The 15,779-nt window shown below is 41.4% G+C and overlaps 1 protein-coding gene across 2 annotated transcripts in view; it reads right to left on the bottom strand.

The window, feature by feature from the left end:
* Nucleotides 1-15,779, bottom strand: part of angpt1 (angiopoietin 1) — a 52,507-nt gene that overhangs the window by 19,769 nt on the left and 16,959 nt on the right. For both annotated transcript variants that reach the window (XM_085791226.1, XM_085791227.1), the window contains exons 2-6: nucleotides 11,114-11,269; nucleotides 10,387-10,508; nucleotides 8,922-9,154; nucleotides 1,848-1,975; nucleotides 508-609 (exon numbers count right to left, since the gene is read on the bottom strand). In XM_085791226.1, the coding sequence (XP_085647352.1) occupies nucleotides 508-609; nucleotides 1,848-1,975; nucleotides 8,922-9,154; nucleotides 10,387-10,508; nucleotides 11,114-11,269 (741 nt within the window). The remainder of the gene's footprint in view (nucleotides 1-507; nucleotides 610-1,847; nucleotides 1,976-8,921; nucleotides 9,155-10,386; nucleotides 10,509-11,113; nucleotides 11,270-15,779) is intronic.

Genomic DNA, 15,779 nt, shown 5'->3' with positions numbered 1-15,779 from the left:
CAAAGCTTGGAAATGTTAACACCCTTAATGCAAATATGCATAGACTTTTTCCCTTGATGACAAGCAGATGAAAACACCGGGCACCAGGAGAAAGAGACTAAACAAATGTGTTGTTTTCAGATTTAGGTAATAATTTCCTGTTGGAAAGGAGAAAAGAATAACAGCATGTCACAGATGCTTCGGAGCAAATATTGTCTCACCGTGGACAATATTGCTAATGCAAAAAACGGCAGGGGAGTAATTTGTGGCTGGAGGAATGACATCTGGCCGAAGCGTTCCAAAGGGTCTTGGATCAGCGGATCCAGCGTTTCTGTTTTCAACATGCTCAAAGGCCAAAGATTGCACGCTGTTTGTCATAACCCACTTGCAGAAGCGTATTTTTGAAACAGGATGTTTTGCTCACTGCGCGATTTCGTAATGTATTGCTAATGGATGAGGAAAAGTGTCTGGACGCTGGGAGAGTGTCTGTGTCTCGAGTATTCATCGTGTCATCATGTCATGTCTCACCGTCTTGTACTCTTTCCATGTTTTCTGGAAGTCCACGCTGCCGTCTTCTCTGCGCTGGATGACCGTCCATCCGCCACCGGCTGTCTCCATGTTGCAATACACCTACATGATGGAAAAGAAAAAGAGGGAGGGTGGGAAAAACATACATTTATGAAGGTCATACAGGTTTTGGTACAGTAATATAATATAATAGATGTAATTTAAGAACAAAAGTATTGAATTCAATTTTCAGAGCAATTCTCTGTGGCATTGGAAAACAATGAGAGGTCATCTGGACAGTGATTCGGTTCCAGACACTCCTTTTCCCAGCTTTCATGATGAATCATCTTTGGGAATGCGATGTATCTGTGTCCTCCTCAAACATAATCAGCGTCTCCTTATCCCTCACCAAGTCCCCAGAGATGTTCCTCATCAGAGGGCCTTGTTTCTGTGGGATCAAAGTGGAGGTCCGAGCCGGACACATACCAGCAGACACCTGGGTATAATGTGGCCCTTAACCTTGGACCTCAGTGTGTGTAAGCTGATAAGGCAGGGCCGGTGCTCCGTCTGCAGCGTTGCTCTTTGTTTTGAGGAGGAGACCCCAGGGGTGGAGCGGAGAAGGTCTCTCACCTCAGCCAGCCCACACAGCTGAACACACATGAACACAGCCTGGGTATAATTAAGGAAGTACCTCTGACAGAATCATTTTCCCTGAGACTAGCTCATCATTCATTGCATACATGTACCACAAAAAACGCCCCAAACACACTCAGCGTTTACTATAATAACGCGTAAAAACATGTAGTGGGAGTCAGTGTGAATGTTACCATGTTACTCATACAGTATCTACTTCCCAAACTGATACCAGCTAACTAGATTGGCTTCCTTGCTGCCTTCCACTGCTGACAAACTGCTTCATCTGCTTTGGAACAAAACAATTTGAATTGAATAAGGAAATCCAAATTAGAGTTTAAACAAAATCAGTACTGTAGCACCATGCTTGAGTTGGAGAGACATAGATCAACACACACAAACCTTTTGCCAACCTCCTTAACATCTTAAATCATCACTCCAAACAATCAAGAACATAGTGTAGAGGGTACGAACAGACACATATCCACACGCACTTGAACCATTGTCACCATCCTGATCAGCTCAGTGTCCTGTTTCACATCTCTGTTTCCACTGCCAAGTGTATTTTCAGCTTTCAATATTCCTACACCAGCTAGCACCCGTCACTCACACTCATCAGGGGCTGATGTCCTGTGGAGGCTCAGGGTCTTTAACTCACACCAAGAAAGCTGAGTTTGACCTTAGTTCAAAGAAAATGATTGAAAATGACTGATTTCGCAGTTTCTCACCTTTTTGGTCTCCTGGGCATTGATCTGGATGGTGTAGATGGCATTCCTATGGAAACCAGCCTGGTAGAGGTCGGCACAGTCGCGAAACTTCTTCTCTTCTTCTGCAGCTTTTGTGCTGTTAGGAACAACTGTGGATACACAAGAAAGAAACGAGCACAGTGTCAGACTACTTTTCTCCATGGAATAGTGGATCTCCAATTTAACATAGGAGACGTACTTATGGTTGATATCAAAATAAGCATAATGTGTTTCCAAGTCATTGGAACCACATGCTCCTTTCTCCAGCAGACTGAAATGGTTTAAGGTCTTCGCCGTACAACAGATGTTGGTTTTAAGTAAGAGTATGAGAAATAGGAAATAAGCACATTCACTTTTTTTGCCACAAGTGAATTGAGAAAATGCTCTCATGTCAGGTTTGGAGCTTCACTCAGGTTGTTATTAGCTTAGCTTAACTTACAATGATTGATGCTTCTCCTGTGAGTGTGTGCATTACATATGGAGCAAGATGCAGGAGGTGTTTGCTGAGTTTAGCATATAGAATGGAAGCAGGGGAAACACCTGGCCTGGCTATACTGTATACAAGTTTTAACATATCTGTTTACCTAATAACATCACCAAATCACACATGATTTGTTGTTTTACCAGTTCACAAACAGAAAATCTAACACAAAAAGGTTGTGGTTTTACTTGAGTCTCAAATGGGGAGTTGTTTTTTGTTTTTAATAAATGTTAATTACACTAGTTGTTTCCCCCTGCCTCCAGTCTCATATGCTAAGCAAAGGCTAAGCTCATCATCTCCTGAATCTTGACCCAAACATAATGAAAAATGCTCACCGGAGTGGTATCAATCATCTCATCTTTATTAGAATTAGAAATGCCAAATGTTCATGAAATGATCATAGTAACTATTCAAATTATTTGAGTTTTTGTAGAAAGAGATAATGTCAGGGAAGATTGCTGCAGTCTCCATTTTTTAAAGATGTTATAAAAATTGCTCAGGTGTTGGCGCCACAATATAAAGTGAAAACATAAAAGAAACGTCCAAATAAACACTGCGCCAAGGATAAGATACATTAAAACATATGACCTCTCCTGCAAACTCTCATGTCAGACAAGTATGGAAAAGTTCTATAATGTTTTATGAAATTACAAATCGCAAGCAACCCCGCAACAGGTCAATTTATCATGTTTCACATCTGCACATCTCAGAGGAGAAAACATAAAAGGAGTCCGAGGCAGAAGCTGGTCGGTGAAGTCTCACTGTGAGTATCTTGTAACCGCCTGATAAAATCTGAGGGCGACCAGTGTATTAACAAGAGACAGGCAGTTCATCGACTGGGTGATTTCTCACTCCGAGAGAAGGCCTCAGTCTTGACAGACCAGCTGCATCCATTTCCATCTGCAGATAATTATGGCGGCACTATTTTGAAACCAAGCAAGGGGCTAAGGACAAAATACTACAAGCTATAAATTTCAAGTTCCTGTTATAACAAGTGGTTTATATTTACCTTCCAAGCCCTTGTTGTATTGATGGAAATTCCTTCCGATTTTCCCTTTTTTCTCCCCCCTCTCTTTCTTCCTCCCTTTCTCCTGTCATATGAGGGGTTCATCTCAGTTTTCACACCATTGTTTGTATTGTTGGAGTTGTTAAGTCGAAGAAGATGTCAGCGAAATGTGTCAGCAAACTTTAGCCTTTTGCTCTGATCCCTCCTCCTAAGCGGAGAACTTCCCCCGTGGAAGCAGGGCGCTTATTTGGGTGTACTATTTGAGCGTTTTGACAAAGTATTGAGTGTCAGCGACAAGAATCTCCTGCTGCGACGGGTTGACGGAGTGGGCCCTCGCGCACCAGACTCTAATGCTACAAAGGGTGGCCCTGTCAGGTGGTAATTTACCCCAAGCTGACATACAGCGGGGGACGTTTGAAAGGCCAGAGAGATCACTGCCAGGGGGGGAGCTTTCTGGTATTCGATCCGCAACAGTGTGTACAATTATTTCACAATCTTCTTTGAGACTGGTGGAAGAGGACCGTCTTCGGAGGGACTGGACGCTGCTCCAGTGTAGGAGCGGCTCCCCTTGAACAGCTTGCTGCCCAGCTCTACAAATATTATTTATGTCCCAATATTTATTTACAGAAAAATATTTTGTGGTTCAGTGGGGACTCGTATTCAGTGGGGGGTTCATGTGAAAAGACCAGCAGGGCTTGGGTGTTTGCATAAATCAGTACCCTTGCCAAATGAGCCAAAATAGTGGAGCTACGGAGAGTGAATAATGGAGCTAAATGGACTGCCATGGACATCACAGCTCCCATGTGACTATAATCAGTCTTTAAATACCGCAGAGAGTTGAAGTGATTCATACACGAACCAATTAATTTCTCTGGTGTATTCTTATATGAAGGATGCAAAGTACTGTAAAATTATGCCAGTTCATTCCCACAATATATCTTACATAACAGCAATGATGTGTGGCCCTTGCTGAGCTTATGAAGAGGATTTTGGTTGTGTGAAAACTTCAGGGTGAGCTTCATGAGTTAGTGGAAGATAAATCTTTCATTATTGTATATACTACTTTTTCCCATATGCAGCTATGTAAAGAAAAGACACTGCCTACATTACTAAATAGTATGAATACCTTTTTTAAAAAGGAAGTATAAATGTTAACTGTAAAAAAAAGCCTGTTCATGTATTTTAGTTGTTGAGCTCCTTGCAACTCATGTGTGATGTATGTTTTTATGGTTAAGTTTAAGCAGCTCTTTTTGGACTTAGCTAAAGCCTTAAGATAAACACTGAAAAAGTCAACATGCACTCACGACAATCCTCCCCTATAGTTACAAATGAAATATTTTAGTAGTTTTTATCTGGTTAAAGTCTCTGGGGTCAAGGTCCTGTGCTTTGTATAAATTCAACCCACACATCCCAACCTCCCACCTTCCATGAAATAAAAAGGACATTAGACTTCCTGAATTGTGGCAAATGTTTTTCTTTTGCTACATCACCAACAGCATTAAAGACCTGCTGTTCAATTACCAGTCTAGAAGAAACACTGTAATTTCAAACTTAATTTCTTTATTTACCAATAGCTGTCTCCAGCAGTGGAAACCACTGTGTTTACTTTCGCCTTTTTTTTTTTTTGACTAAAGTTAGCATGCTAACCAACTAGCTTGTCACTTCCTGATAGCAGTTCCTCACTGTGGCCTCCACTGGTTTGACGTAATACAGTATAAACTCTTGAGGGAGATTTTCACTCTAGTTGTCCGACACAGTGCAGCCCTGCAGTGTCCATGGATTGATTCAGACTTATAACACCAGGTGAAATAACTGACCATCTCTGATGACCACAATTGGTATCTACTGCCTTATTAAAAGCCTCTACAACATACTGCTCCATTTAACAGTTTCTGCAGACCATGTGTGCAAACGCAAATAATTGGATGGTTCGAGTCCCTCTGTGAAAATAAAGGTGATAAGTATCCACACTTTTAGGAGGTGACTAGCAAATAATTGCGCACATTTTGCAACAATAGGTGTCAGTTCATTCTCCTGGTCGGTGATGCATGAAAATAATCATGTGAGGCACTTAAATATCTAATCTGGATTGTAAATTTCTGTTTAATAGAGTGCGGCCTGCTACGTTGTACTGTACATACTCCAACCTTAACTCTTAATCCCACTCTGTGAGCAGCTGTAAAAATGATGAATGTCGTTCATTTAGTGGGATAATACAACACTGTAAAACAAAAATCATATTTAGCAGCCAGAAAATGTTTTACATAGCGTTCCAGAGCTGAGGTCAATTACTGTTAATAACAGTACGTGGCTCATTGCACTCTAATGAGGTTTAGGTAATGATTACAAGCTAAACAAGAGCTCCACTTCTGCATCTGGCCACATCAAAAAATATCTTCCCGACCCTCGGTTCACGCCGCAGTGGCTGAAAACACACTGGAGACCCCAATTGTAGGAAAAGCCATACATGGAGACACGGAAAATAATAATAATACGTTTTTAGAGATTTAGTGTTAGAACTCCCTTTTCTAAGTATCTGTCATCTTGCCCAAAGCAAAGTCAAAGATGATTTGAGTCAATGCTTTAAAAGGAAATGCCCTGGATCAGCTTTCAAAACAAAGCCTAACACATGCAGACGCCACTCCATGGCATGAAACGCTAACCCTTTCCTCAAATGAAAAGACTAATCCGTTTCCCAAACAAACAACCCAAGAGGAAAAGAAGGAGAGCTTTTCTGCTTCAGTGTCTCAAATGCTGTCGAAAAAACAGGGGCAGCGCGTCAGATGATCACTGAGATCTACCTACTCCTTCACTTCCTTCGGACAAGGCGTCCCCCAGGAGCCATTACAGTTTGACTTATTCGTGCTGGGGTGAGGAGAGGCGAGACCTCTGACCTGCGCACCCGCCTCAACCTTCAACACAACCATGGAAGAGGAAAAGACCAACCACAGAGCAGCAGCGGTCACGTTCCATTTCTATCGCTTCTCGTTAAGGCAGCTCCTAATTACCGAAAGGGGGTATGAGCTGAGCTACCCTGCTCTGCTGACCTTTGCGACACTAAAACTGGCAGACATGGTGCCAAATTAAAGGCTAATTTACAGGGAATTAAATCAAACTTGACACATTATCCGTGGCGGTTAAAAAAAAAGGCGACCCAAACATGTTGAATCAGGGCCCCGACTTGAATCTCAGCACGGTGACTGTCGAGATGATGCATAAAGAGCAGTCAGGCCGAGATGTCTCTAAAGATGTCTGGTAATTAACACAACTCCAGACTAAACAGATGGAGAGCGAGTAAAGGCCACCCGTGACATTTATTGCATGGAACATTACTAATTACTATTAGATTACTAAAGGCAGAAGGCTGATGAATGCAAAGTATGTGTTAATCATGTGCGTGACTCCTACATCCCTCCGTGGCCTTGTTGTTTCCTGTCTGATGGGAAACCTCAAGGAGCACTGTGGGGTCTCGAGGCGTCTCTGCACCAAATCCACAAATGGAAATGAGGTTCCAACCCCCGAGAACACAGAAATTCATGTCAAATCTCCTGTGACCACTGGCATTTAAGGATCAAGTGCGTTTTGCGTTTTTTCGTGAGATGGGGGTAAATGAGTTCAGTGCGTTTGACTGTACAAGAAAGGTTGCATTGCTGCCGGGTCAAAATGCTGAGCCAAAAGGGAAACCCCTGGTCTCTTGTTAACAGAAGATGGAGACTCAGAGGAATAAGAATAAGCCTATTACTTTATAACCAGAGCCCTGCTTGACTTTTGAGTGAAGCCGTATGCACAGACTTTATAAAATTAAAGCGTGAAAAGCGATTGCTGCAAGAAAAGAGCACCACGCTGCTTTATGAGGCACCAAGCCTCTTTTAACAGGGGCACGGCATGTTACGATAAGAACTATGTTTCTTTCTACGTGCTGCTCGCAGTGATGCAGAATTTAATAGCCGGTGCATCCCTGCCTTTCCTCAGCGTGGGGTAAGGTTTGGAGAAGTGGTGTCATCATAATTTCATGATGATCGTAAAATCAAAGACGTTGTAGCTGTAACATCTGACCAGGGGAAGTAAGTATTCCAAAACAAGTTGAGTGCTGCCTCATGGTTCAAGCTTCGCACAGCCAATCCGCAAACTTTCCTTTGCACATTGTGGTCTGGCAAGGGTCAACAAGGCATTTCTCTTGGATTTGAGTTATCGCTAGTGGGGCTGAACGACTTTGGGATCAGTCTATGAGTGACTGACACATGACTGACAAGTGCTCTCCTCCAGTGAAACATAAACATAAACCTTCATTCTCCCGGGTGGACTGAACCATCGGCATGACGAACATCTGCTTCAAGGAAAAATCATCAGGATTACGGCAGCGGCTGTACTTGGGAGTGCACATGTAACATGCTGACAAGTTGAAGTCATGTTAACCATCTCAATTTGCATGTTAGCCCACGAAAATAAGCCAATTCGCACTTAATCATAAATCATCAAGTTTGTTTTTAAAACAAATTATTATGTTTCACTCTCTAGAGGGCAAATTTCATGCCAATTGACAAAACAAAACAAAACAAAACCCCCAAAATTTCAACCTCCTGGTGGTGCAAGTAACAAAGTCAAAGATTATGAATGTAATGTAAAACAACGTAATGATAGTTCATCCAATAATTTTTTGAACGACTGACAGACTGAGAAATCAATAAACCGTCCCCAGAGCTGCGCTGCTAGTGTGGCTTAAAATGTTGTTGCTATTTTGCAAATATCAAATCACACCTCGACTACAACACTGTAATAAAATATGGGATAACTTTGAGGTGAGAAGTTTCAGGAGTCTTCCAGTGAGTGAATCATGCTGATTGTTGTCCATGGTTTCTTGGCTCTTTGCTCAACTTCAAAACACAGCTTTGCTTGTCTTGTTGTTGTCATCATCTCAACCGCTCTTGGTATTTCACTGATTGGTCCAGCTTCGAGCTGCTGGATCCAGTCTCAGTGGCTTAACAGAGCTATCGGAATTCTCCATTTGGTTAAACATTTACTTACATTTCTAATATGTTATGACGTTCTACATCTCCATCCTTTTTCACCCAACGGCTGCCAAAATTGCTATTGAATAAGACCAATAGGACCGTGGTTGCACTCGGGATGTTTGAAAAAGTTCCAAACCAACAGGACACAGTTAATAATTACTAATATGACTAATTGTGTTTTGTTTTGTTTTGTTTTGTTTTTGTTTGAGTACAGTGTCCCTTATGTCCTACTCTATTTACTCTCTCCTAACCTAAATGAGAAGGCTTTTGCCCTGTTTTGATATGAAGGAAAGACTATGGGCAAACAGAACAAAAAGGACTTAAATGTCTCTAAACCCTGGACCTAGCTCTATCTCTTAAAATGTACACATGTTGTCATTATGATTCATCTTCCCCCAGCATATTTTATTTTTTCCATCTGTGCCTTTTTTTCCCCTTCTTTTTATACTGTAAAATAAATGACTTCATAAAAAAATAAAGTAAAAAAAAAAAAAAAAAATCGAAAGAAAAAGTTCCAAACCTCTCGACATATAAGATCTAGATTCCCGTTAGCTTACCTCCGTCTTTGGAGCAGAGGTTGAGCAGGTTGTGGACGGTGTCCATCATCTCCTGCTGCTGTCTCTGCAGGGCTGTGCTGTTTCCTGTGGCTCGGCTCAGCTGGGCTTCCAGCTCTCTGATAACCCCGCTCTGCCTCCCCACCAGGGTCTGAAGGCTTCCCTTCTCCTGCTTCAGCGTCTCCAGCTCATCATGGTGTCGCACCTCCATCTCTAACATCTTCTGTTCCAGGAGGCTGGGGTGGGGTGCGGTGGGGGGGTGATAGGAAAAAAAGGTCAAGAAAAGTTAATCACAGAAGACATGGAGAAGTTGTTAATTATTATCTTCCTTCAGGGCATCCAAATCTGCCAGGATGAGATTTGTTTTCACAGGATTTATATAGATGAACTATTGTTTTGTAATTCTTGTGAATATAAATTATTTTCCAATTATGTAACAAACAACTGAAGCTGAATTAATAAAATTCCTCCACCTTTGAGATTTAGTTCCTACTGCTTCTTTCTGATTGACACGCGAGTAAAGACAGTCAGGATTCAGGAACTTTCCACACGACAAAAACACAAACACTGATGTCTGTAGGTTTGGTTGCTATGTGGTACCGAGTATAAACATACCCTTCATCATGCACTTAACAGACTCATGTGGGCTAAATGAATAAGCCCTTACAGCATCTGCGCTCGCCCATTATACGATCTAATGCCCGAAAGATGATATGGGCTGACATCAAATTCATTAACTAATCATATCTTTCCCTCGATTATAGATTTGGTAAAGGAAAAAGAAAAGACGACACACACAAGATGGAATAATGTCATAATTGCTTGAGCTTAGGGAAATTGCTCTCAGAAATCTATACGCCATCAACCTAAAAGAAAAACTGAAAAGTCCAAATCACAAGAGACTCTGCTTTCTTTTTTTTGTCAAAGTGACTGCAAAGAGTCTCTATGGATGCTGCAACGAGAAATGTGGGCCAATCACTTTCAAACACTAGATCATCTACAACAATCCCACTGGACCAATCACTGTTAAGAACAAGCTTTGGAGACATGGAAATGAATCCAAAAGCCACATTTTAACTCCTTGATTTTGCAACAACTGCTCAGTGGTCCAACATGCAAAGCATAGCCTCATGGATTTCTGACTGATTTACTGAGCATCGTAGAAAATACAAGCCTCTATCATGTTGTTTATACAAGTGAAAATTGTTTTGGAAAATGGACAAACTATGCAGTAGTCAATGAGAGCTGGTAGCGAGCTTTTTTTTACTTCGTTTATGCAATCCCACGGAGAGCGGCGGTAGTTTTTGCACAAGAAATAATGATGATACATCGTCATCAGAATATCTTTTTTCAGTGTGCTGCAGTATGGATGGGAGCCAGCACGAGTATGTGTGTGTGTGAGAGTGTGTGTGTGTGTGTGTGTGTGTGTGTGTGGGGGGGTTGTTTGCTCGAAGTGTTGTCTGTTTACCTGTTCTTGTCATGCAGTTTGCTGATCTCATTGGTCTGGACCATTAACTGTTTCTCCAGCTTGTTGGTGGAGAGAGAATTTTCCAGCAGCTGGATCTCGAGCCTCGACGTCTGATTCAGGACCTCCCATGACAAGAAATACACAGACGTAAAGAATACAATAATAATAGAGATGATATTATGCTTTTATGTTAGCTGCAGCTAATACCGAGCAGCACATCTGCAACAGAACCCCAGAGGAAAACCCAAACACACAGGGTTGTATTTAAGGATTTCTAGACACAGGAGGAAAAAACACACTGCACGTTCGAGGTGCATACAGTATAAACCATCAACTTTGTTTTCTTTTTGTCAAGTGTTCACCCAGCACATGGTAATACTTAGGAGATATTCATCTTTGTTATGATTATCTTTTTTTAACTTAGCAAACTGTTTTCCTCTCTGTGCTTTAGCAAAATCTACTGACCACTAAACTTTGCAACTTTCCATCACCACCTCCTCCTCACACTCCTCTGTTGAAGCTCAGACAAAGGAGGTGGCATTTATATGGCTTCACTATTCACTGTAGCCACTTTTCTGCTGTAACCATTCTGGGACAGTGTGAGAGTCGAAGGTCTTGAGTTAATGAAGCGTTAGATGGATCCTCTCTTTAGTGTTAGTATGTGTGTGAATGAAAAAAAGTTAAGTGTGTTCAGGAGCATTAGCATGAGTGTGTTTGTGTCTATTACCTGTGTCTCGACGTCGGTCAGCTTGCGCGTCTGTTCGGCCGTCTGTGACAGCAGGTTGGTGCCCATTTCCAACATGGCCGCCGTGTGGTTGTGGACGGCGCTCTGCTGCAGTTGAGCCATCTCCGTCTTCATGCTCTCTTTAATGTAGTTTTCAATCTGCACCGAAAACAAAAAGAAGATTGTACAAAACAGTTTAGACTCATTGTTTCCTGAGGTATGTATCTCACTATATATCAAAGAGAGAAATCACACAAAAATGAATCATTTTGAGTGGCATGCATGTATAGAACGGGTTTGGGTCAATACAGCTGCAACCAGATGTAGGTGGTTAACTTGGGATGGAAAAGGCAGAGATGAACAGATATTCACCGAAGCTCGTCTGGAAAGAGCTCTTTCATCCTTATCTCCAAACGCAAACAAATGACAAGATGGAGATAGAGGTTGGGGTTGGATGAGATTCTTGAAATGGATTAACTACAATATATAGACCATCTGTGCAGAGATGTCAGATTCCTTCATTGTCCTTTTAGTGAAATGGTAATTTAAACTAGGACTACGGTTGGTAGATTTAAGTAAACCAACTAACTCCTGTTTATTTTGTTGTACTTTGTTTCCTTGCGGCTTCCTAGATCTTACATCATCTGTTGCCTTCAGTGATTACTGTGTTCGATACAGGAGGGCTTTTGCTGTGTGGTTGTTTTGCAAATGCAGTAAACATACACTTGATGAGGTTTAAAGTGTCCACTTGTTCATCTGGTGGTTCGCAGTGTGAACACACACTGGGATGATTTAATAATCGGCCAGTGGGGAGATTCTCAAACACTTGATCTATAAAAGATGTTTTCTGGGTTTTTGCTTTGGCCCATCATCGGGCTATAGCAGCCATCTCTCGTGAACGTATCAGCCAAGACAAATCTGTGTCAAACAGAACAACATCACATGTGCTGGTAACCTTAGCAACGGTTCCCATTCTGCAGCTGTTGGCTACACACACTGAGAAACTGAGCTCCACCACACACAGCACACTCACTACGCTACAGAAATGCTTTAGATTCCCAATTTACAGTCTAACTCTTTGCACCGTGTATCAGTACCATATGTTCAAGGAAATAAGACGTTAAATTCTCTCTCTGTTGTGTAACATCTAAGACATTTTGCCAGTATAACTTATTTTTCAGTTTGCAGATTTTTGATTTCATATTCCCCAGGTCCACAGCGTTTGTACAGTAGTGTACTGCGAGACTCTTTGATCAATTTGATTGTAAATTGGAAAAAAATAACAATAAAAATCAATGGACTTTGCAGACCAGAGCAACACTTCACAAGATATTCTCGAGACTATTATCAAGTTAGTCCTGATGTCTGGTGATATAATCAGAGATCTCCACGGCTCAGTCAAAGGGACAGTGTAGCATAGATTTGAACTGTTATTTGGTTTCCATGAATGTGCATATGGACAAACATCACACAAAATAATCAACACTCCAGACAGACCAGGCTAGCATGGCTTCTATGCTCGGCATACTTTGTGCTGAAGTCAGCAAAGTGTTGGTAAGACCTTCAGTTTCACTGGGCTTTCCACTATTTCCCAATCTGAACAGATGAATGCTGGAGTGTTTCCAGTTCACTTTTGATCTAATGATTAGATCTGAGATAAAATGCCACAGGACAAACCATTTATACTCTATAGTTGATATGTATATTGGTTTTGGAGCCATGTTTTATAACAGAAAACATTCCTACCTGTATTTTGGATAAAATCTTGATCATTTTATACATGTCCATTCATTTGCAGAAAAAAAAAAACATACACACACTGCTTCTATGAATATTACATGAATTCAGTCCAGTCAGTCAATCAGTCCAAGACTGATGGAGAATAAAAGAGAACAGAGATGGATCTCTCTGCTATTCTGTTCTCAGCTATTTGCACAGGTCTGCCAAGAGGAATTAACTTTTCAATGTAATATCCTTTCTTGGCAACAGCACTAAAGTAAAATGTAACATTTTTTCAGGCTGGATTTCAGACATAATACAGCTTCCCTTAACTGTGAACTACATAAGGCTGATATAAGTGTCACTTTCCACATAACCTCCAATGGTCTGGCCCCAGGAATTGGAAAGAAAACAAGGAGTCTGGAATCCACAAAGCTCAAGTAATGATGGATTACTCTGCCTGATAATGAACCATAGAATATGACTGTGTTTGGAAATGGTTTTCAGTCCATCCAGAAATGTAAAAATCTTTGAAATCTGCGAATGGAGTGTGTTGTTTTTACATCCTTTTAGGCCTGAGCTCAAAACCTCAATGTAAACCTCACTGCTTTGAGCATCTTACATCACTGACTTTGCGCTGCAGTTTGCTCATCTGCTGAGGTTATTGTGTCCACTGTTTGAGGACATCCACAGGCTTTGCACAGTGGAAGTCACCTTGCGAGAAAAGGCCCCTGAAGGGACAGATGTCCAAAGGAAACCTAAGCTCAGCAATCACCTCATTTCGTTTGTCTCTAAGGGAATGTGGCTGACTCAGGGCTGGATCTGGTGGGGGTCATAAATGGAAAGTACCAAGGAGGAACAAGATTACACAAACAAGCCCAATCATGTAAAATCACTACTTGGGAAGTCATAAAATAGCTCTATGTGGGTGTTGGGCTATTTAGATGGTTTCGAACCTCGACGCTGGTTAAATGCTGTGCTTTTCCCGTCAGTGACAACCAGTAGGAACTAATGTCAGATAGAAAAGCAAATATTTGTCTCCATTGCCAGAACTGAAATGCAAATTTGTGCCATTTGGAAGAGGGACTGGGATTATAATTTAAATGCAGAATATGAATGCAATGGTTGATGCAATGTCAGCAACTGATTATGTTGTAACAGAATATGTTATGTAACTTGTAACCATTTATAGTTAAGGTGAAACTGGTACCAATTAATTTCAGTTCAGAGTCATAAAGCCAATGAAATGACAAGAGGTAATCTTGGCTGATGCTTTTAATTCTTTTCACAGATGGGAACTGACAAGAAACAGGTTGTGAGGCCAGTAAACTTTACGGTTTGGTAAACTCCAACATGAAGCCCACCAACATTGGGTTTAACTAAGAAAAAAATGGAGGATGCCTTTAACCACAGATTCAGGTGTAACCATTCGAGTATCTATGGTAACTTTGTAAACTCAAAACAGTGTTTTAGAGATAATTGATTCACATTTGCTTACAAAGCATTTTTAAAGCAAGACAATGAAACGTTCGCTTAAAAGCAGCCCCAGGTGAAACTGAGTAAAGCTAAATACTACCACTGTAAAAGCAGCAGAAATGGAGAGGTGTTATAAAGTCATTAGACTCACTCAGTCATGTCCCTTATACAGCAATGTTTACCTAGGGTCAGCTAAGATTATCCACCATAAAACCTGGCAATACCAGACCAAGTACGGCTTTAGCTGCAAACCTAGCGGGTGAACTGCAGAGGGTGAGTTTTATCGTGAATTTTAACTTTTCAGTTGTAAAAGTAGAAGTGATACAGTCTGATTTTAAAGTTCAGTTGAAAACTTTTACAACCTCTGTCAGTTTCTCTCTGTGTGAACATTTCACTTTCAAAACAAAAGAGGAATTCCAATGAAACCCTAATTTGATCAAATTAAAAATAAATCTGTTTTGTCGTGATTCTTGAGAAACATTCCAGGAGGTCAAATAAAACTTAAGTCCTGCTTTTAGAAACTGCTACATCTAGCCCCTGGTTAGAGAAAACCACTGTTTTCTAAGTGAGTCACATAAACACAAGTTTATATTTTCCTCAGAGCAACTTTATACAGGGGCATTAAAGGTTTAAGGTGCTGTGTTTGGCACAGGCTGGCTTAATGTGGACTGCCTGTGATTTAACCTATGATTCTCTCTGACATCCCAGCTATGGAGAGCCATTCACTGCATCTCTACATTCACAGACTGGTCCATTTAGACAGTTTATGAGGTACAATTGACTATTAATCACTAAACTAGATGCTTTGGGCTGTCTGGGATGCAAGCTGTACGTCATAAAGTATGTCGCAGGATGAAGATTTTAAGAGTAAATGGACTGTTCATGATGTAGAGGGACAGCTGTTTAGGTTACTGAATGAACTACGCTGCATGTGTCCATTTTTAATGGAGAGCGTTAAGAGTCAAAGAGGCATGAAATCCCCAACATACAAATTCTGTAAATGATCACAGTGTGGCCGCTAAATGGGCATCGCTTGAGAACGAAGAACAGGATAATCCCTCAACATGGTACTCCCCACTATCATTGTTACAGATTACTGCAAATGTTTACGACTTTTCTGACATTTCCCATTCAGTGCAACTTCCATTCCAAAAGGGGGTCTTGATCTTTTTCTAAACAGCAGCCGTGACAGTCCTGAGAGACACTGTCAGAGTTAGAAAACGCTGGGCCTGGACTGTATAAAGCACTTACTGCTCGAGCTCTGTCACATCTCTGCTTATCTCCGGCTTTGTACATGAGTGTGTGTGTGTGTGTGTGGTGGGAGGTGATGGTGATGGTGTTACTGGGGAGGTCTGGCTTCTGGGATGCATCCCTTACGCTCAGGCCTGGATCCATTTCAGACCACTTTAATGGACAAGAGCACAGGGGCTGTTACCCAGCCCCCGAATCAGGACCTCCTTGTATATCACAGGCC

The sequence above is a fragment of the Trachurus japonicus genome, chromosome 11 (assembly GCF_045865225.1).
Source record: "Trachurus japonicus isolate A0001 chromosome 11, Traja_1.0".
In the NCBI taxonomy this organism is placed as follows: Eukaryota; Metazoa; Chordata; class Actinopteri; order Carangiformes; family Carangidae; genus Trachurus; species Trachurus japonicus.
The sequence above is the reverse complement of the archived record's forward strand: the minus strand, read 5'-3'. Positions and strand labels throughout refer to the sequence as shown.